The sequence below is a fragment of the Pseudorasbora parva genome, chromosome 23, assembly GCF_024679245.1.
Source record: "Pseudorasbora parva isolate DD20220531a chromosome 23, ASM2467924v1, whole genome shotgun sequence".
Lineage (NCBI taxonomy): Eukaryota > Metazoa > Chordata > Actinopteri > Cypriniformes > Gobionidae > Pseudorasbora > Pseudorasbora parva.
The window spans coordinates 28,946,409-28,968,305 of record NC_090194.1 but is presented as its reverse complement, the minus strand read 5'-3'; the positions used below and the strand labels follow the sequence as shown (position 1 = coordinate 28,968,305).

The following is a 21,897-nucleotide window of genomic DNA, read 5'->3' as shown; positions in this document are numbered from 1 at the left end:
ACACAGGTGGCAGCCTATCACATACTTTTGGTAATATAGTGCATCTAAAGGAAAGTATATGATGTTTTATCTTTGATAAATGTTTTTCTCTCTGTAAATGCCACTCAATAGGAAGTCACAAGTCAAAGTTTCCATCTCTTGTTAGTTACACTTGCCTAAGAACGCATGACTAATGATGGATACTGTGTCTTAAATGTGCAATTACCAAAGATCTAAACAAGTCCTTGAAATATTGAGCTTTTGAAATGATCTGAATGGATAAAAGTTCCCGGCAAAAGTTCCAGACTGAAGTCTAGCCAAGTGGCTTTCATTAAACGAATTAGCATGAGCATTCAACCAAATGTCTTAGACCTTCTCAGTTACCAGAGAATATAATGACAACTTGAGCTCTGGAGATCTGACATGCACTCAATCAGTGTGACAACACGTCCATTTTTAGACTTTTCCTTAATGGATTCAGTAAAGAAAAAGGAATTCAGAAAAAAGTCAGAGAGCGAGAGTTCCCACAACTCTGCTTTATTAGATTCTGTGAGATTACGCGGCTGTTGTATTAAATCTGTTTTTTATGAGTGTGATGGAGAAATGACTCTCTGGGGTTCTTTAATGGTGACAGATGTGAGTCCTGCAGAGTTTTCTCCATCCCTCTGTTCATCACCTTAATGTGTTGTAGCTCCCTCTCCTCCTCCTGCAGGACCTCCAACTGTTTTAACACCGATTCTTGCTGAAACTCTGCTCTCTCCATCTAAAAGCAGAGAGAAAGCGAGATGATGCAGTAGATGTGTGCTGATGCACCCGTGAATGATATTGATTTCAGCCTGTAAGCATGTATAGGAGAATTTCAGCATCTAGCAAAAACAGAAACTCCCTCAAAGCTCATGTCCCGGTCAAAGTTCAAGAATGCTGCAATGCTGTGATTTGAGTGCCGCAGGGGTAGATGGGAAGGCAAAAAAAAAAAAAATGTTTACTCTGACAGAGACTCAAAGTGAGAACTTGACAAGAAACTGACAATTGTGACAGTGATGTGATCGTGTCCAGTGACTCAACAAGGTTGAGAAAAATATAGCTTTATGCAAATGAGCAGCGATTATTTATCAAAAACAAAAAAAAAACAATTCAGTGACTACCAATGGTAGTGAAGACGTGATCCTTCCAGGCACATAATAAAATATGTGTGAGAAAATAATGTCAAAATTGTCATGCACTGATAATACTTAAAGGTGGGGTAAGTGTTATTTCAAAACCATTTTACAAAACGGACTCGGGCGGAGTCCAATATCAAACTTGAAGCCAATAAGCCAATCAGCTTCTCAATTGATGGTGAGAAGAGCGCGCTCAGTGCACGTCATTATTCAAAACACAACACACATGACGGACATTAGCCGAGAACTAATATATGCTGGCGTTTGCTTGAATATGCTCGTGTGTCATGTTCACTTCTTTGTCCATTTGCGATCGTATTGTGGCTCACTTCAGCGATGATAAAGACCCGTTCATTTCCACACCGTATGGAGCATCTAAATCTCCTCACTGTCTGTTTCAACCGTCAGCTCACAAAATGCAACAAGAACTATACTTCTAAAATATGTTTGTTTCCTCTGTTCATCTATATCTATATAACTCTAATCTGGTCATAATTGTAATATGTCAGTAGTTGGACTGTAACACTCGTGTACTATCAAGTTGTTCATGAGAACGGTTTGTGTTTTTGTGATAGATATTCACTTTTTCATTGAATATTCGACCTGGATTAGTTACACACAGATTCTGCCATAGCCGTTGCCTGGATTACGTATATGTGTGGGGCGGAGCTATCGAAATAGGGGCGAGACCCTTATGGGGGTAGGGGCGTGTTTTTGTTGATTTTAAATATCAACAACGGTTACCAGAAAGCACTTACCCCACCTTTAATCTGATATATGATGTATTATGTACTGATATATATATATGTAGATGTACTGTAAAGGAAGTCAGAGAGAAGTTGTGAGGGGGTTAGGATTGCAAACTCACCATCATTTGCTTCATGTTGCTGTGTTCTTCCGGCTCTCTGGCGGCATTATGGTCCTTATGGACAATCTCCACTCGGATGTCATTTTTAGCGGATACGACTCCTTTGAGATCTGGCGAAAATCATTCTGATTAGCCACAGTGATGCAAACCACACAATATACTACAGCTTCTTCTGAGCTTTGACATGATTCTGAGTAGGGGTGGGCGATATACTGGCAGACACGATTAACTGGTAGAAATGTGTCGACTGGTAGAGATGTTGGACCATCGTCTTTATCGCGGTTACTTGCACAGATGACGTTGCTGTGCGGTGTGGTCACGAAAGCTTATTGTTTGCATACGTTTTTAAACATTGCGGTGGTTTTAAACCATTGAAGCACAATTAGCAGGAAAGAGAACTTTTTAGTATATGCACACGCTCTCAGAGATGCACAATAAGAAGCTGCTCATATAGTGCCTGAGAACTGAACTGAGTGCTTTTGGCCGCCTAATTGGGCTTGAACGGTTAAATACACATACCTGTGTGTCAAACTGACCATGTATTTGCAAGTGAACAGTCATTTATGTCTTAAATGGACATTAAGGACCCTATTTTAATGATCTGAGCACATGTTCTGAAGCGCACAGAGCAGGGACACTTGGGACGTATCCAAATCCACAAATGTTGCTGGTTTAACAACAGAAAAAATGGTCGCAGTGCCAGGCTCATGGTCCTAAAGACTTGTACCTTGGGGCGGCAGTGGCTCAGTGGTTCATGTAGGTTGTCTACAAACCAGAAGGTTGGTGGTTCGATCCCCGGTTCCATCTGACCAAGTGTCGAAGTGTCCATGAGCAAGACACCTAACCCCAGCTGCTCCCGACGAGCTGGATGAGCCTTACATGGCTGACATCGCCGTCGGTGTATGAATGGGTGAATGTGAGGCAAAAATGTAAAGCGCTTTGGATAAAAGCGCTATATAAATGCAGTCCATTTACCTAGTCTCTTAACGAGTCATGGGTGTGTTTTGGGCATGATGTGCAATAAACCAATCAGAGTCTCATCTTCCATTCCCTTTAAAAGCCAATTGTGCTTGCACCATGGCGATCGCTATTAGCATGGTGGATTTTGCGAGTGGAAAGACTGAACGCTTCTCCAGAGAGGAATCCTTTTATTTTTAATATTTAAAAATGTGTGTGTGCTGCTGCGCATCCCGGCGTGTAATACACCCGCCTATAGGCGCATATTACTAAAGTGTTCTTTAAATAAAACAAAAATACTGCGCTATTGACTTTAGACCAGATTTATGTTGGTCTGTGGTGCAGTCGTTTTAAGTTGCCTCAAAATAGTAACACGCCAACAATGCCCCTAAACATGGGTGCCCATGGATGCACAGATGGACACAAATGCACTTGCTATTTAAACACTGTTCCGCAGAATGTGAAAATGATAACTGCATCGAGCTGTATTTCTTTGCTTGTTCTTTATGACAGTTTACTTGCTTTAGGCTAGTATTAGTTTTTAAAATTATATAATTTTTTTTCAATAAAAAGTATGATATTTCAATGGTATCAAATATGTTGATATCATAACTTTATTTAAAGCAAAAAATAACTATATTGTGATACACTCAAATGTATCAATACCCAAAATGCTGGGTTGTTTCAACCCAAATTTGGATCAAATATGGACCATTTTTTTATTAAATATTTAACCCAATGGTTAAGCTTGTCCATATTTGACACAAAACAACCCAGCATAACGTAATTCCTCAAATAAAGACCGGGGCCTTCTGAACTGCCGATGGGAACCGGCTTTTATTTGAAGCAGGCTTTTATTAGGGGCAGGCCTGTATTTCTAATTCCATCTGTTTGAAATATAATTGCTTTTATGTAATATCATTGATTTTTTAAAGAAACATTTGCAAAAATATAACCATACAACAAAATAATACGCATTTTTTGTAATTCCGCGCGCAGCTCCGCATCCGAAGATCCGAATCACACCGGATAACCGCATCCGAATCACACCGGCCCCCAGTTTGCACATGAACGTGAGGTGCTTATATTTACTGAATGAGCCTACAAAAGCAGAAATAAGCCATTTTAAATAAAGATCCAGATTTAAGCAAATAAATAAATAAATCACGACATTAAAGTTTAGTGAAATAAGGAAATATTTAAGAGATCGTTAATTTAATGCATATTTTGTTCTCATGTCACAAGTAATAATATCAACCCAAGGTTTAGTGAGTTTTACACGATTCTTTTGTAGTGTGGTTTTTGGTGAACTGTACTAAAATAAATATCATCACCTGTGCACGTTAGCCCACTTCTACTCGACGCGTTGGTTTATAAAACAATTACGCCCTCTTTCGTTTCAAAGAATACTTTGTCGTGCCAACTATAAACGCCTCATCTGTCTGCGGAGGAGCACGCGCAGTCAGCGGAGGCTCGTGGAGCGGAGACAGGCGAAAGTATAAATAAGGCTTGAGACGGCGCTGCGCGGAACTGAGCTTCGAGGCTTGGGTGCGACACCCTTAAGACATAAAAGAGACGAGAGGCTAATATTAGGTGCGTCTTAATCAGCTCCCTAGTTCAGTAGTCAGGGCACTGATCAGGATATACCGGTAAGTCAATGGGCTGACTCCCTGATCAGTGCCCTGACTACTGACGGAGCAGATTGAGACGCACGCATTGTAAAGATTGATATCTGTAGCCTGCCTGACACGGCATTTTCACAGACGTCACATGCATCCGTTATATTCTCAATTTAATTTACAAAGCAATCCCTGTAAAGTGTTTAGGTTAACTATAGAAGAGACCAGGATTAGTGTGTGTCGCACTGGCATGACTCGCACAGGGGATGGTTTCGCATTAAATTAACGGCATTTAGGAGATTATCCACTCATTTTCCCCTGGCCTTTATTTGAGACCGGCCTTTATTTGTTCGCGCTGACCACGCCCCCGGCCACTATCAGGCCTGGCGTTTATTTGACTACAGGCTTTTATCTGAGGAAATACGGTATATTGTATGTATCATTATCGTGAAGTAAAATTTCTCACATCACGATATAAGATCTTGGTCATATCGCCCATCCCTTCAGTATCTCTGCACAGACGCGTGAATGTGCACCTGTCGCTCGTGAACAACATGCATGTATATTTTACCAGAACCTAATTTGAAAGAGGGGACAGAAGGGCTTACTTTCGCTTTTTAACGTGCCGGAGAGCTCTCGCTGCCGAGAGGAGAGTGACACTGGGAGTGATGACATCACCAGGTGCATGTCCTCTGTGGTTCACAATCACAACATGCAAAGAAAGAAATATCACTTGTTAAAAAATGAGGTCTTTACAGTCCTGGCCAGATAAAGTCAGGCTGCTGCTGGTAAGGAGCTGGAGCTCACCACTAATGGAGGCAATTTGCGAACGGAAAGATAAGACAATAAAGACCTCAGATAGACTAAGACGTGAGTAAGGTGCGGGTGTGCTCTTATCATTGTGTGGTACAGTGTTGAGGAAGCTACTCGGAAAATGTGGCTTGCTGAGCTACAAACTACTGGAACCTTAAAGGAGTTCAACTACTGTCGAGTCTCGCTTTTGAACAGTTGTAGCTGCATTACAGTGTGTGCTTTAAGGATTAGTGCACTTAAAAATGAAAGTGTCCTGATAATTTACTCCACCAAATCTCATCCAAGATGTTCAAGTCTTCAGATGAAAAGAAATTAAGTTTTATTTTTTAGGTAAAAAAGTCTAGATTTTTCTTCATATAATGGTTTTCAATTACAACCAACAAGTTGAAGGTCAAAATCAATGCAGTTTCAAAGGGCTTCAGAGGCTCTGCACGATCCTAGGCGAGGAATAGTCTTGTCTAGGGTCTACTCTAGGGTCTTAACCATCTGTCATTTATATATATATATATATATATATATATATATATATATATATATATATATATATATATATATATATATATATATATATATATATATATATACACTTTTTAACCTCAAATGCACGACTTCTGTGTTGCTCTTCTTCAATGTGTATGACGTCATCACGTCGGAAAGGTCACGCCTGTGGCGTATGTGGAAGTACCGACCCAGTGCCGGAAAACATCTCATGTTCTCCTTTAACTTTCAAATTGTCTGAAATTGTTGTTTTACCTTTAGTTTTGTAAAGGGCGTTTGATTTAGTCTTTGCACGTTCGTTTTAATACTGGGTCGGTACTTACTCACAAGTGTGACCTTTCCGACTTGATGACGTCATACGCAGTGAAGAATAACAACACCAAAGGCGCGCATTTGAGGTTAAAAAGTATATAAAGGTTTTTTTTTAAAATGACAGATGGTCTCGCTAGATAAGACCATGTTTCTGGGATTCACTGAAGCCCTTCGAAGCCCTTTGAAACTGCACTGATTTGGACCTTCATCATATTGGTTTTAAATGAAAACCATTCTGTGAAGAAAAATTCTGGAAGGTTTTGCTCAAAATACTTACTTTTTTTCGACTGAAGACAGAAAGACATCAACATCTTGGATGAGATTGGGGGAGTAAATTATCAGGAAATTTTCATTTTTTCAAGTAGATAACTGCACTGAACTAATTATGCTATTTCAGTTTAATACTATCACATGTGACCCGTGCTGGCAAAATGAGCTGTAATGTGCACAGGCAAATTATGAGCTACACACAAAACAAGTGAAAAATGTCAATTTTGGCACAATTTGAGGTTTGCACACACACAAAAAATAACACATCATTTACTCACTCTCAAGCCATCTGAGGTGTATATGACATTCTTCTTTCAGACAAATACAATGGGAGTTAAATAAAAAAATCCTGACTATTCCAAACAACAATGGCAGTGGGAGATGTGAGCCCAAAATTTGAATCCCATCTAAAAGAAGAATGTCATATACACCTAGGATGATGAGGGTGAGTAAATTATGGGGCAGTTTTCATTTTTGGGAGAATCTTCCCTTTAAGCACTCATATAGCGATCCCAATGATCCAAATAGCAATTAAACAACTACAAGTATCTTGGTTTGTATGTTTTCTGAGAGGAGTACCTTTTCTTTTTCAATGTAAAATGCTGTTTTCTACTCGCTTTTCGACTTTGGTATTGTTTTAAAGCCAGCCCCATCTCACAAAATTGCATATCTATAACACAAATTGTATTTATCATGCAATTTATATGCTAAAATAAGTTTTTACATGCAAATGATACACACTATTGTAATACGCACGTATCCCACACCACTAATCCAAGGGTTTACAGTGCGTATCATTCGTGCTATAGATGCATTTCATGAGAGAGTGTTGTTTAAAGCACAGCATTTCAACTTCGTGAATATTCAAAGCGAATTCTTGATGGCATGAGTCTGAACCAATGAAATGTGTTTTTCAAACGTATGGACAGAACCATCCTGCTCAAGCTGACTGACATCCGTAGCGTGTGCACAAAGACGGCTCTCAGACAGCACGCAATCCAGTTATACACAGAATTACAGTATTTCAAAATATCTGTCTTGGCAAGTAATCACGCAAACATTGTCTGCTATTATCATTATCTGTTACATTAAGTCTTAAGTGAATGTTTGGTTAACTGTTGGGGGAAAACATCTGATGTGTTATATTAGATTTGTGCTGTAATGTAGGTCTTAATATAAATGCTGTCTGTCTCATTAATGTTAATCAAACAATTGTGGTTTAATAGATAATAGTTTTTTTTTAAGTTCAATATATATATATATATATATATATATATATATATATATATATATATATATATATATATATATATATATATATATATATATATATATATTCAGCCCCACTTTATATTATGGGGCCTTAACTACTATGTACTTACATAAAAAAAAAAAAAAAAGTACAATGTACCTATTGTGTTCATATTGTATTGCAAAACACTTTTGCTGATATTGAGGTGGGATATGGGTAAATTTAGGGGCAGGTGTGGTGGTATGGGTACATTTAAAGGTAGAGTTAGGTGTAAGGGAAGGGTCTTCTGTGCAAGTATAAATGTTATTACAGAAGTACAATGTAAAAACATGCATGTACATAATAAGTGCTTTGTATCAAATTATTAATTAAAATGTTAGTACATAGTAGTTAAGGCCATCTTAATATAAAGTGGGTCATTTTTTATAGATTCTTGGTGTTGACTTGGTGTGTGCCGATTTTGGTGTTATTACCAGGGATTTTAAGGTATGGTAACTAGCTGATTCTGTTTTGGAACCTTCAGAAAACTTTGACTTTGCTGAGTCTATCGCCTTCAAACAGGTGTAGCTCATAAAGTGTTTGTCTGATTGCAAAACGTCATACATCATTTTGAAGGTTTTTTAATAGAGAATGTGCATTAACTAATTTTTGAAAATGAGCTCGTTGCGACTCATTTTGCCAGTGCAGGTCACACACACACACACGCACGCACGCACGCAAGCACGCACGCACGCACGCACGCACACACACACACACACACACACACACACACAGTTTAGCAGGGGTGGGGAATGTTGATCCTGGAGGGCCACTCTCTTGCAGAGTTTAGCACCTCACACCTGCCTGTAGCTTTATGCTGCGTCCCAATTCGCCTGCTTATACTACGTCCTTAAAGTATGTACTCTTTTTGTGAAGAAAAAGTATATACTTTTGAATGTGTAGCAGAAGAGTATGCAAGTTTTGGGACATACTACTTCATCATCTTTAACGGACTCTGTCACTTAGTTACATGCATCCCATCACCGTTTAACTGCCCTGTCAATCATCGTCACAGTGCAAATCCTCCACATTCAGTTTAATTTCCTACCATTTCGGAGAGAAATGTAGCCGCACATTGATCTGCCATTCGTTGGTATTTTATGCAGAGACAGTTTAAATATAATGATGCTTTAAAAAGTTAATAGCCAAACATACTGATAGATGGTCACTCAAACCCCTTTATCTAAACCTCTCTCCGTCGGACCCACACATCCGTCATGTTTGTAGTTTTTAACACTTTTTTTTCATCCGCATTTGTATTTCTAATCTAAATGACGTCAAACTCGCAATGGTTTTGTGCAATATCAGCCATTAGAGTGTGTGTCGATCTGAACTTCAAATTCTTATTTTGGATACTTTTTAGTATGGATAGTATGTGAAATGAAACACTTTACAATAAGGGTGCACTAATATGCATTAATTCATGCTTAATTAATGCACAGATAATCATGAGTTAATGTATTACTAATGATGAACTAACCCATTTATTAATGATAACTGCATCAGCAACTAATGACGATTCTACATGATTAATAGATTAAGTGATCATTACATTGTTATTAGTTAAATATCTCATAATGTATTCATTCCTTAATAACATATTATATAAACTAATGTAAATTAACGTGTTAATTACCACAACAGGTCAAAGCCATGCATTTCAACTTCCAGTTGTCTGCTTTAATTAATCATTAGCTAATGATTTATAAAGGTATCATTATGTTATGACTATTTGTTGAGGCACATGACTATTAACTAATTCAGAATTCATTCAAAACTCTTAACCACAATTACATATTACATATTACATATTATAAGTTAGTTAATAGTCATGTGCCTCAACAAGCAAAGCCATAACATAATGATACCTTTATAATTAATAAATTAATAAATTATGACATATTTAACTAATAAAATGTAATGATCACTTAATCTATTTCATGTAGAATCTTCATTAGTTGCTGATGCAGTAATCATTAATAAATGGGTTAGTTCATCATTAGTAATACATTAACTCATGATTATCTGTGCATCATATTGTTAATTAAGCATGAATTAATGCATATTAGTGCACCCTTTTTGTAAAGTGTTACCAAAGAGTATTCCAAAGATACCCGGAGGGTTTACTATTTCCGGTCAGAATTCGACGTGCAGATCGACGCGCACTCTTAACGGCTGATATTGCCCACATCCCACTGCGAGTTGGACGAGGATTCGATTAGAACTACAAACGCAGATAAAAAGCATTAAAAAACTACAAAAATTACCGATGTGTGAGACCGACGGTTAATTAGAGAGGTTCAGATAAAGGGGTTTGAGTGACCAACTATCAATATTTAACCTGACAAAAATATATTCATTCAGTGTTGTCCGCATTATATTTCACCTGCAGCAGCATTGTGAACTTTTGTAATGACACGTTTGGCCATTAAGTTTTAAATGCATAATTATATTTAAACTGCAAACACGTGAGGAGAGTCTCTGCACTAAAGACCCACACATGGCAGATCATCGTGCGACTACATTTCTCTCCGATACGGTAGGAGATTAATCTGAATCTGGAGGATTGGAACTGTGACGAATCTGACGATGATTGACAGGGCAGTTAAACGGTGACGGGATGCACGTAACTAAGAGACAGAGTCCGTTAAAGATGGTGAAGTAGTATGTCCCGAAGCTTGCATACTTTTCTGCGACACACTCAAAAGTATATACTTTTTCTTCACAAAAAGAGTACATACTTTTAGAACTATGTATAAGTAGGCGAATTGGGACGCAGCACGGGTGGGTAATCCTGAAGACCTTGATTAGCTTTAGGTGTGTTTGATTAGGGTAGGAGCTAAACTCTGCAGGACACTGGCCATCCAGGATCAATGTACCCCACCCATAGTTTAGAGAGATAGTATTACATTGAAATGTAATGATAAAATGTAAATACAACTATTAAATCCAAAGGACTACATCATGTAAAAACTTTGATAAATGGCAAAATAATTTAATAATTTATTTAAATTATGTATTTGTTTTTAATTATATTTATTTCAGACTTTCCAGGAGAGATAGCTCAGCTTTGTACAATATAACATAAAAGTGGAATGTAGTGTTTTGTCATGCTACACTGCTAATTGTTGGAAAAACAACTTATTATTGGGAATCAACACTAATTTCGACAACATCTGAGCTTGCCGTCATGCTACAGGAAAATGTAGTTAAGCAGTGCTCCTGTTAATTAGCAACACTTGTATGCGAGTCTGGACGAAGTTGTGCTACAATGTGCAATACTGCATTACAAGTCTAAAAACGGTGGGTGTCTCGGTGGACGTGCGGGGCGAGTCGCCTCTGCGTTTCTGTCTCTGTTGAAACAACGAGCTCACTTACTCCTCTGCAGTCGAGCGCAGCAGAAAGCCCCCAGGGTCCCAATGAGGACGATGAGAGCCAGGAAAGCTCCCACTGCAACCCCGATGATGACGGCCAAGCGCAAAGACCCTAAGGAGAACACAGAACCACTGGGATCATCAGACAAGCAGTCACAGAACGTAGAACCTATGCAACATGGTCCGGATCAGGAGCCTGTTTGTCACTTGAGGAGACATAATGAAGTCGCGTTCCAAGAGTCTTCGATTAAATCCTACGGGGATGAGCTGACCTCTTTGAATAACTCAGCTCTGCACCTAGGGAGTCAGCTTTACTAGAGGAAAATGGGCCAGTATTTGAATAAAAAATACCATCTAATTTAATTTTGATATTTCAAAGAAATCATAAAGGCAAGTAAAAAGGATTAAGGGCTGTTTAAATTAGATCACAAATGGAAGTTCTGAACATTTTGGAATTCCATTTAAGAAATCCACGGATGTAAGTAGGTGACATTTACTTGAATAAACAGACTATGATCCAGTCTTTGCCCTAATGCTCTGAAAAATCAAGTCAGGGTACTTAATCACTGCGCGAGACGTGAGTAAAACAGACTCGCGCACACACACTTGAGGTATACACACGCACGCATGTAACTTGATTATTACCTTGCTCTTTGAGGCGAATGATCTCCGTGTCGGAGCCGAAACTGTTCCATGCGGTGCAGTTGTAGATGGTTTGGAAGTCAGCAGGGACGATGTTGCTCATTGTGAGGGTGGAGATGACTCCTTCATCTGTGCTCACGGTCTCCACGGTATAACGGCCTGATGTTCCTGATTCCAGCACCGTTTCTTTCCACGACCATGCCTGTGTAGAATAGACGCAAACAAAAAAGTTAAAATACAGTAAAGGACACTTAAAAATAAAGAAATAAATATTGTTTATTATTTTATTTTATTTTATTAAAAATAAATAAATAAAAAAAAAATTTTGGGGGGGGGGCGAGTAAAGCATTTCAGTGCAAAATAAAACAAATTCATAAATAAATAATGTTTTGGGGAGGAGCGCATGCATTTCAGTGCAAAAAAACAAATAAATAAATACATAAATAAATAAATGTTTTCTTTTTGGGAACACAAGTAAAACATTTCGGTGCAAAATAAATAAATAAATAAATATTGTTTTCTTTTGGGGAAACACAAGTAAAGCATTTCAGTGCAAAATAAATAAATAAATACATACATAAATATTGTTTTCTTTTTTGCAGAACACAAGTAAATCATTTTCAGTAGCCTAGTTAAAACCAGACCATTCTCAGTAGTAACTGAGTTATGGTCTGGCAAAGCTTTATAGACTAATCATTTCCAAAGGGGTGTCACCAACGGACGTCGCTCAAATGCCTCTGGGTGCAATTGGATAAACCTACAACCAATCAGAGCGATGAAGGAGAAGACGTATGCAAAGTGGAGAAACATCTGAGACACTGACAGCAATTCTCTGTTTGTGATTTTGAGGAAGATGTTGCAATGGCTTCTGACGACTTTTGCCGTTGTTGTAAAAGAAATATGATAATAGCTGGCGTCCACCACCACTCCATCAACATTTATGTAAAATTTGGAAAACGTAATAGGATCTCAGACCGACTGAAACATCTCGGCTTGACGGTCGAACAGAAAACATTGAGCTCTGATGTGCCCCCATTGTAAGGCATATTTGTATTGCGATTAGAACGCGATTTGCAATATTTTGAAAATAAAATAATATTGAGGAGTCTTTGGAAAATTGTCTCACAAACCTTATTCAAATTTAGTCATTTCAGATGTGTTACAACATTTCCAGACTTGAGCATAGTTACGCTAGTTATTTATTTACAACTATTTACAATTTTTACATGCCTACAAGATCTAGTGTGAGGAAATAATCACAGAAAGGCCAGATCCAGAGCTGCTGTGTGTGTTAGCACATGATCACACTCCCCATCCTCCTCATCAAACTAGCCGGTGTAATCCACATCTGGTAGCCGAGTGTTGTTCTTTGCTCGGGTTTTAACGAAAAGGAAAAGTTTAAATCGCTTAAAACAGACGCGATAGCTGCTTCGAACGAGTGATGTTTCACGGTGGCATCCATCTTTGTAATGTACAAAATCTTCTTCACCGTCGCTGCGCTGTCGTCATCGTGTAAATCCCGCCCAATGTTTCTGATTGGTGCCATGATTTTGACGGATTAGAAATGGGTTCGAATGGGCTCTTTGCCAGACTACTTGCAGAGCAAATCTAAATTTGCCGGAAGTTGTCTGGGTTTTCCCAGGCTAGCATTTCAGTGTAAAATAAATAAGCATTGTTTTCTTTTAGGAACACAAATAAAGCATTTCAGTGCCGTTTTGCTATCACAAAATACTTTTCTCAAGTCGAGCCCACAAGCACAGCAGGTCAGTTGGATTAATGCACTTTTTAGTTCAAATAGGCCCAGATTGAAAAAAATGCTTTTGCGGTTCAGTCCATTCTGCTTCTTCCCAGCAAGCATCGAGTCATGAATAATTAATACAGTTGCACTGTCTTGATGGTTTGCCAATTTGATTTACACTGGTTGTCCTGTGATGTCAGGAGGAGTTTGTTGCTCGATTTAAAGTGATTGATTGTTTCATGCACCAAGTGTTGACGGTCTGTGTGTGTGGTGGTATTTCATAAATGTTTTTTTTGCCTTGTGAGTGGTCATGTGATGTTGTCAACAGTTTTGGACAACAAGCACTTTAGTCATGTCACACTCACTTAGAAAACATGAGTTTAATCACATAATTAAATAAACTATTTAATAGCTGCGTCTTCATTACAGATTTGTGCAAAGCTTTTGCCATATTTTCAAAATGTTGATACAAAACTATTGTGAAATAACTGCAATTCCCTTGACTAAATGTTATGCGACCTAAAAGCAATTTTTCCTCTAGCGATAAGTCATTCCAAAAAACATGGCAACAGATGTTGTTCGGATTATATATATCCCAGCCACCGCACTAGCCATTATTTGGAGATGTAGGCATTTTATGTAAGGGATAATGTACACCCAGCCGGTTGTTATCGCAGAATAAACCCTGATAGAGTGATCTTGAGTCACTCTGAAGGGGTTATCCCGCTTATTACACGGCTACTTGTCTCAAGTAAATTAGACATGAAATACTGTCTTGAGTTTAAATATTTTATTAGTTTATATATTTATCTTCCGCAAAGAAAACAGTTCCAAACAGCTTTAAGCCTTTATCTATTGATGAAAAGATTTGTTTTTACCATACATGTCGAAATTAAAGCTGAAAGGGATAGCTCACTCAAAAGTGAAAATTAGCCCATGATTTACTCCCCCTCAGTCATCCTAGGAGTATATGACAATCTTCTTTCAGATAAATAATATATTTCAAAAGTCCTGGCTAATCCAAGCATTATAATTGCAGTTAGTTGTAGCTCTGTTTTTGAAGTCCATTAAAAAATGCTGGGTAATATAAAGGCCCTCTGAAGTGAATCGATTAGTTTGTGTAAGAAAAATTCCATATTTAAGACTTATAGGGGTCATATAATGGTACGTGCACTTTTACAAGTTGATTGTATGGAAATGTGTGTTGGCAGTGCCTGTACACAACCATCCTATAATGATAAAAATCCATCAAGTATCCATCAAGTATCTCTTTATATTTTTTCCCGTCTCAAATCAAGCCGTTCGACTGTGTGACGTCACACGGACAGATGCCCCTCCCACGACTGTTGATTGACAAGCAGTTTCAACACAGACCTGCCCTGAGCGAGCTCAAGCTGTCGTCGTCATAGTCCGCCATTGTTGTACGCTGGAGCAGAATGGCGTCTAAGCGATTGTGGTGTTCTGTTCTTGGGTGTAATAATGAACACAGCAGTCTGTTTGATGTTCCTATATCCGAACCGTTGAAGTTGCAGTGGCTTTTCCTTTCAATTTTGAAGGAAATATTACCCCGATCAACGTCAATGCTTTCATGTTTGCGCCTCGTGAATAATTTCTTGCCAGACTGCTGTAAAAATAATGGTCAGTATGAAGCAGGTTTTGCTAAGAAGCTGCTCCTGAAAAAAAGATGTACCAACTATTTTGTGTTCCTGCTGCTCCTCCAGAAGAAGTGAGTGTAGTTTGAAATTGCATAGATAACGTTAAGCTTGGAACATACTCTGCAAGAACAAAGAAATTTGTTCGTTTTCTCAAAGTTGCAAGAGCAAGAACAAAGTTCGTTCTGGCCAGTACATTCCATACTTCAAGAGAAAAGCAGGTGCTGATCATCTGCGTTTCTCCGCATTAACCACATCCACTTTAAATGTATGACCAATCGCATAATAGTTCTCGGACACCCGCAAGAAAAAAGTTTCTCTGAAAAAGTCCACGAGACCGCAGGGTGTCCAATTTGCCATTCTTAGGTCTCAGAAGGGTGCTCGCGAGCACCCCCTTTGTGGCCGTTAGGCGCCCTCGATGCACACTTCAGCCGAGCCCACACTGGTGCGAGCTACGCAGCGGACTTCTTCCCGGCAGTCAAAGCGGCATTACGTCGTGAAAGTGCGGACTCTGAGGAAGATCGTGAGGGTTTAGGGTGCCATTTGGAAAAGGGCCATAGACTCCCGCTGCCATTCTTGTTTTTTTAACATCTCTTTTCCACGTGAGTGTGTGTCAAAGCGCCCCACAGAACAGAGTGGCGAGGTGAGCAAAGCTCATTATCATTTAAAGCTGTATGCACTAGAATGGCTTTTTTCTTACACAAACTCATCGATTTGCATCAGAAGGCCTGTATTAACCCGCCAGAACCATGTGGAACCCATTATTTGACGGACAGATGCATTTTATGGACTTCAAAAACAGAGCTACAACTACTGCCATTAAAAAGCTAGCCAGGACTTTTTAAATTTAACTCAGATTTTATTTGTTATAAAGAAGAATGTTATTCAGTTTGGTGGTTGTTATCTGGAATAACATACCGCTGGTATGCGCGGTTGACCAATTAGAATCAAGTATTTCACAGAAATAAGACAAGCAAGCCTTAATGGCAAAGGAAAGCCCATTATACTAGAGCGGCCACGTAGGAGGTGTTTCTGGGTGTTTCCCCCTCATATCTGGTGTATTATATATAAGGCCTTGATCAATTTTGACATTTCTTTGTTGTTTACAATCAAAGTATTCCTGTAATTATTTTGTCTTTTATGAGTTTAATGAAGAACTGTTTTGTCTTCTGTAAAAACACATTCATCATCTTTAAAGAATTATCAACTTTTACATACGGCAGTTGACCTGTAAATGCACCTTCAGAGAGAAGCAATCCAACAACAGGGAGGACAGCAACTGTGTAAGTATTTTATCCTTTTCTCATTTGATTTGTAGCTCATTTGTTTTTAGAAAGTTTGTCGAGCCAGTATAGTGTTGTATTTGTGACAGTCACAGTCCTGCGTTCACATCAAATTCAGGGCACTGGTGCCTTACACAGCAACCACCGGCTCTGCACCAATATACCTAAACTCGCTTGTTCAGACTTACACACCCTCCAGAAGCGTGTGTTCTGCAAGTGAACGACGCCTCATGGTGCCATCCCAAAGAAGCATGAAATCAATCTCACGGACCTTTCCTGGACCGTACCCACCTGATCGAATGACCTGCCTATCTCAATTCGAGCAACCGAGTCTGTAGCCATTTTCACAAAAAAACATCTTAAGACACATATTTTCCAGTGCACCTGACCAATAAACACTAACTATTAATACATTTTCTGTTTGTTTTTTAATTTAATAAAAAAGTATATGTGTACTGTATTATGTGTACTCCACTAGATTAACTGACACTTGTTACAGCACTTGCATGCTGTCGTCCCTTGTTTGTATAGTTGGTTCTATTGCTCTGGATAAAAGCCAAATGATTAAATGTAATGAAAATGTAAATGAGAACGACAATTCCAATGCAGTTTTGCGAAATATTCCTTTTTTGAATTGCCTTAAAAACCACCTCATGCGTGAATAAAAACCTTTTTGCGATAGATGGGAGTTTTTGCAAAAATAATCAATTGCCCATATTTTTAATTCACTATCTCAATTTGCGTAATTTGAAGAGTAATGGCAATGCGACTAATTGCTGTATATAATAATATAATTTAATATTACAGTAGAAGTCATGGCAAATAAAGTCAAGACAACTTTCATTCAACAAAAAACACGTCTTCATTTTTTTAAAGTTCTATAAACATACATGCAATTTACAGTGCACACATACACCCACCAAATACAGTGTGAGAGACAGAGTTCTGTTAAAGTGACTAAAACCACTGAAATAAACTCAAGCGAAAAATCCTGTTTAATAGATCTTCAATGCTTTAAAAGATATGTTTAAGTATAAAGTCTAAAAATATCAACCTGTTTCATGGAGTCTTATTTTGCACCTCTAAACTGTTTATCATCTAAACAGACAGACAGACGGTAGTTTCGACTAGCATTCAAAATCTTTGGGGTTGGTAAGATTTTTAAAAGGTTTTTGAAAGAAATCTCTTTAGATAACCGTTTTCTGTTGAATACATATTTAAAATGTCATTTATTCCTGGGATCGCAAAGCTGAATTTTCAGCATTATTACTCCAGTCTTCAGAGTCACATGATCCTTCAGAAATCATTTTAATATGATGATTTGGTAGCATTTCTTATTATAAAAAATAGCTGTGCTGATTAATATTTTTTGTAGAAACCATCATATTTGTTTCGTCTTTACTGACACTTTTGATCAAATAATTAAAAATAGTATTATTTATTTTAAAAATATCTTACTGGCCCCAAGCTTTTAAATGGTAGTGTATATCAATTGTATTATTATTTACATATTTATATCATATTTTAATTATATTAAAATAGTATGTAAGTAACATTAAGGGCCCTATTTTAACGATCTAAAGGCATGGTCAAAAGTGAGCCCACTTTTGATAGTTTAACAATGGGAAAAATGGTCTAAAAGGGTTGCTGTTAGTCTCTTAATGAGTAATGGGTGTGTTTTGAGCATAACGTGCAATAAACCAATCAGAGCCTCATCTCTCATTTCCTTTAAAAGACAGTTGTATTTGGCATGGTGGGTTCGCTGTTTAAATGGCAGAATTTGCCAGAGGAAAAACTGAATGGTTCTCTAGCAAGGAAACGGGTCTGCTTGTCCAATGACGCCTGTCATTACTGCAAATAGGCAGGCTAATTCTGATACATGCAATGACTAAATATTATGACATGTAGGCATTTTATATGTACATATGTACACAATAATAACCTTGCACATTTTAATCATTTAATTTTTCATATTTAAAAAAAAAATTATGTTCTGCTTGGCATCCCTGTATGTGTAATAAGCAGAGTGTATGCGCGTTGTACACCTACATATAGATGCGTTTTACTAGCGCGCCCTTTAAATAAAACATAAAATACTGCGGCATTGATTTTAGACCAGGTTTTTGTTGGTCAATGGCGCAGTCGTTTTCCATTCCTTAAAATAGCACATCCATAAGCGAACAAATGGGCAAAAAAGCATTTGCTATTTAAACAACATGAAACTAGCAAAAACTTGTGTCGCGTCTGACGCTGTGTTGCATCAGTGTATGATAGAGCCCTTAATATATATTTGGATGCTGACAACATTAAAAATTGATTTGAATATTATTGCCGTCATTCAGAAATATTTGACCATTAAATACACAGAATGATTGATACATGGAAAAAATTCTTATTGTAAAATATTTTTTGATGGAAACTATTATTTTTATACTACTATGTGGACTATTATACCAAGTAAGTGGACATGAAGCATTGCTTTAAAATTAGTGAAATGATTCAGAAATATTTGGTCAGTGAATACATAGCTTGATTGATAGATGGATAGATAGGACTCACAATGCGGTCTGGAGGAGGAGTGCTGCGGATGAAGCACTTGATCTGGCCCTTCTCCCCGTACAGCGCCTGCTGCGTCTGTGTGCTGGAGATGGTGGGAGGCCCTGAAACAAACAACAGACTGTCAAGCTTCCTGTCTGACAGCTGAACCGCCTGCACACCACATCAGCACACATCCTCCCTGAGAACAGAGATGACAGGACATACGCTGCTGTTTTCATTATCTCCAATCTGCTTTTGATTATCTTCTGTCTTAAGATGAGGAGTAAGGGTAAACTTCTGCACTGCTTCTCTCCAGCCTTCATAACCAGCCTCTAGTCCAGTTACTATCATTCTTTTCAGAACAAACTTGCTTCCTTTCTATTTAAATTAGACTCATTATAGATTGTGCCTTATTCGCAAAACTGCACGATTTGACTGGCACAGTTATCAATGCACTACTACAGTAAACAGTTAACTTTAAAAGAGATGTTTACGTATATTTTCCATTGATCACTGCATTCATCAAACGATGATCAAATGATGGAAAAGAAGCACACACATAACCAGGCACACATCCAGACAAGATCAGATTCAGGTGTTTGAATTATCCTTAGCACAGATTTTGTGGCCACTTTCACACCGTTACCTGATTTGCATATTTTTTTCTGGCACTTAGACAAAAAGAGAACAAGACAAACACAGTGGCCACAGATTCATTGTTTGTGAAATGTATTGTTAAACGCTTGACACTACCCTCATACCACTTAAAATATAGCAATGTAACGGAAGTAGCGACAGATTGTTTCTTTCGTATTGAATATATGAATAAAACCAAAGACTTTATGTACAGGAAGACGGTGCACTCCGATTACTAAAGGATGGGAGAAAGTATAAGAAAGTATATAAACACCCAATATTGCGGAATAAGTCCCGCCTTCTAAATAAAAGGGCCAATCGTTGATTAGTAATGTCATGGCACTCAGTGTCTTAGAAGCTCTGGTTGCTATAGAAACAGGCAGTGTTCTGAGACACAAAATTAGGATTTGTCCAGGCTAGGGGTGTTCGATTCCAGTTTTTTTGGAGTCGACTCCGATTCCCGACTCCCACTTTGGGAGTCTATGGAATCGACTCCCTTCTTTGCATCAATACTGGGTTTATTTTAGAATTATTTTCTCTCAACACAATGTCCTAAAATCATCTTATTAAAACCACACACTTTTACCATGGCCATCCAAATTAGTCAAATTTAGCGATGACTTTCATGGCTATCAACATTCAAAAGTCACGAAAAAAGATGTTGTCGAGTGATGGCGCTAAACGCACATGATCATTGTCTTAAAAGGTGAGTTAAAGATACTGTACATAAAATAATGCACACTATTGATGCGTTTCTTCTTGATATTTTATGATTTATGGTTAGTTTAATAAAAACACATGGTCACCATGGGAAACCAAAGCTATATTTATTGCAATAATATATAGCCTACCATAAATTAAACTAAAGCTAGCATGGAGGAAGCCTATAATTACAAACTAAAGTCGCCGTGATTGTTTTTTATTTCTAAAGTAAGCACTCAAATAAATGTGTGTGACAAAGTTTCTGCGACAGCTCTCTGACACAGTGTACACGACGTCAGTGTTACCTCGCGGCTCGCTTCATTTCACTTACTCCTTGCTTAGTGCACTCAACTTCCATGCACTTTAGATGAGAGATTAAGTAAAATAGAGCGATTTCGGACACAGCAACAGAGTCGACACCGAGAGTTGATTCCAGTACTGGAGTCGATCCTGACTCTGGGACTATTCAGAGTCGAGTGTCACGGTTCATGGATTCCCTGTCTCACTCTTGGGTGCGTGTTGAATGTAGGTGAGGGCGGAGCCTGGGATTGGCTCATCACGCACCTGTGGCTGATCACCTGCACCAGCTGCAACTCATCACCTTCACCCTATTTAGTCTCTCTGTTTCTCTCTTGTCTTTGTCAGAGCGTTGTTGGATGTTTCCCCTTGTGTCTCCGTGTTGGTTGTCGTTTCCCCCTTCCGTGAGACGCTGGATCCCTTCCCGGATTACCTCTACCGATCTCCCGAGTCACAACTGCTCACAGCCTGCCCGTGTCGCCAACGGAGCCTCTCTCACTGCTCCGTCTTACCCGGACTTCTTCTGTGTTCTGAGTTTAGACTTCTGTGACACTATCTGTCTAAATAAACTGAGTTACTTGCAATTGAATCCTGCCTCTGTGAATCCGTTACAGAACGCTCTGACCAACCATGGATTCAGCGAGTATCAACGCCCTACTGACCAGCAGCAACGAGAGACTGGACCAGCAGGAGGCGAACTTAACTGCCACAGGACAAGCAGTACACACCTTGGTGGCACGGGTGGCCGAGCTGACCCAACAGATGCAACAACTCGTCGGTCCCACTGTGCCCGACCCACCGCCGATCCCCCACACACCATCCGCATCGCGGCAACCGGAACCACGTCTGCCTACCCCTGAGAGTTATGCCGGTGAGAGCAATTATTGCAGAGCCTTCCTTACCAAGTGTTCCTTGTTTTTCGCTCTTCAACCGCAGACTTTCAACACGGAGAGATCCAAGGTGGCATTCGTCCTCACCCTGCTCTCCGGACGAGCCGCACTTTGGGGAACGGCGGTGTGGGAGAATCAACATCCTTGCAGCTCCTCGTTCCAGACGCTGGCGGCGGAGATGAGAAGGGTGTTTGACCGAGCGGTAACCGGAAGAGAAGCGGCACGTCAACTCGCAGAGCTCCGTCAAGGTAACCGCTCGGTCTCGGATTATTCCATCGAGTTCCGCACCCTGGCCGCCGAGTGCAAGTGGAACGAGGAAGCACAGTGGGACATATTCCTGCATGGGCTGGCTGACCGCATCCAGAAAGAGATTTTCAT

The 21,897-nt window shown here is 39.0% G+C and overlaps 1 protein-coding gene across 1 annotated transcript in view; it reads right to left on the bottom strand.

The window, feature by feature from the left end:
* The window catches only part of kirrel3a (kirre like nephrin family adhesion molecule 3a), a 230,770-nt gene that overhangs the window by 5,372 nt on the left and 203,501 nt on the right, over positions 1–21,897 (bottom strand). The window contains exons 10-15 of the mRNA XM_067432960.1: positions 19,016–19,116; positions 11,787–11,985; positions 11,146–11,253; positions 5,192–5,275; positions 2,008–2,117; positions 656–742 (exon numbers count right to left, since the gene is read on the bottom strand). Coding sequence (XP_067289061.1) covers positions 656–742; positions 2,008–2,117; positions 5,192–5,275; positions 11,146–11,253; positions 11,787–11,985; positions 19,016–19,116 — 689 coding nt within the window. The remainder of the gene's footprint in view (positions 1–655; positions 743–2,007; positions 2,118–5,191; positions 5,276–11,145; positions 11,254–11,786; positions 11,986–19,015; positions 19,117–21,897) is intronic.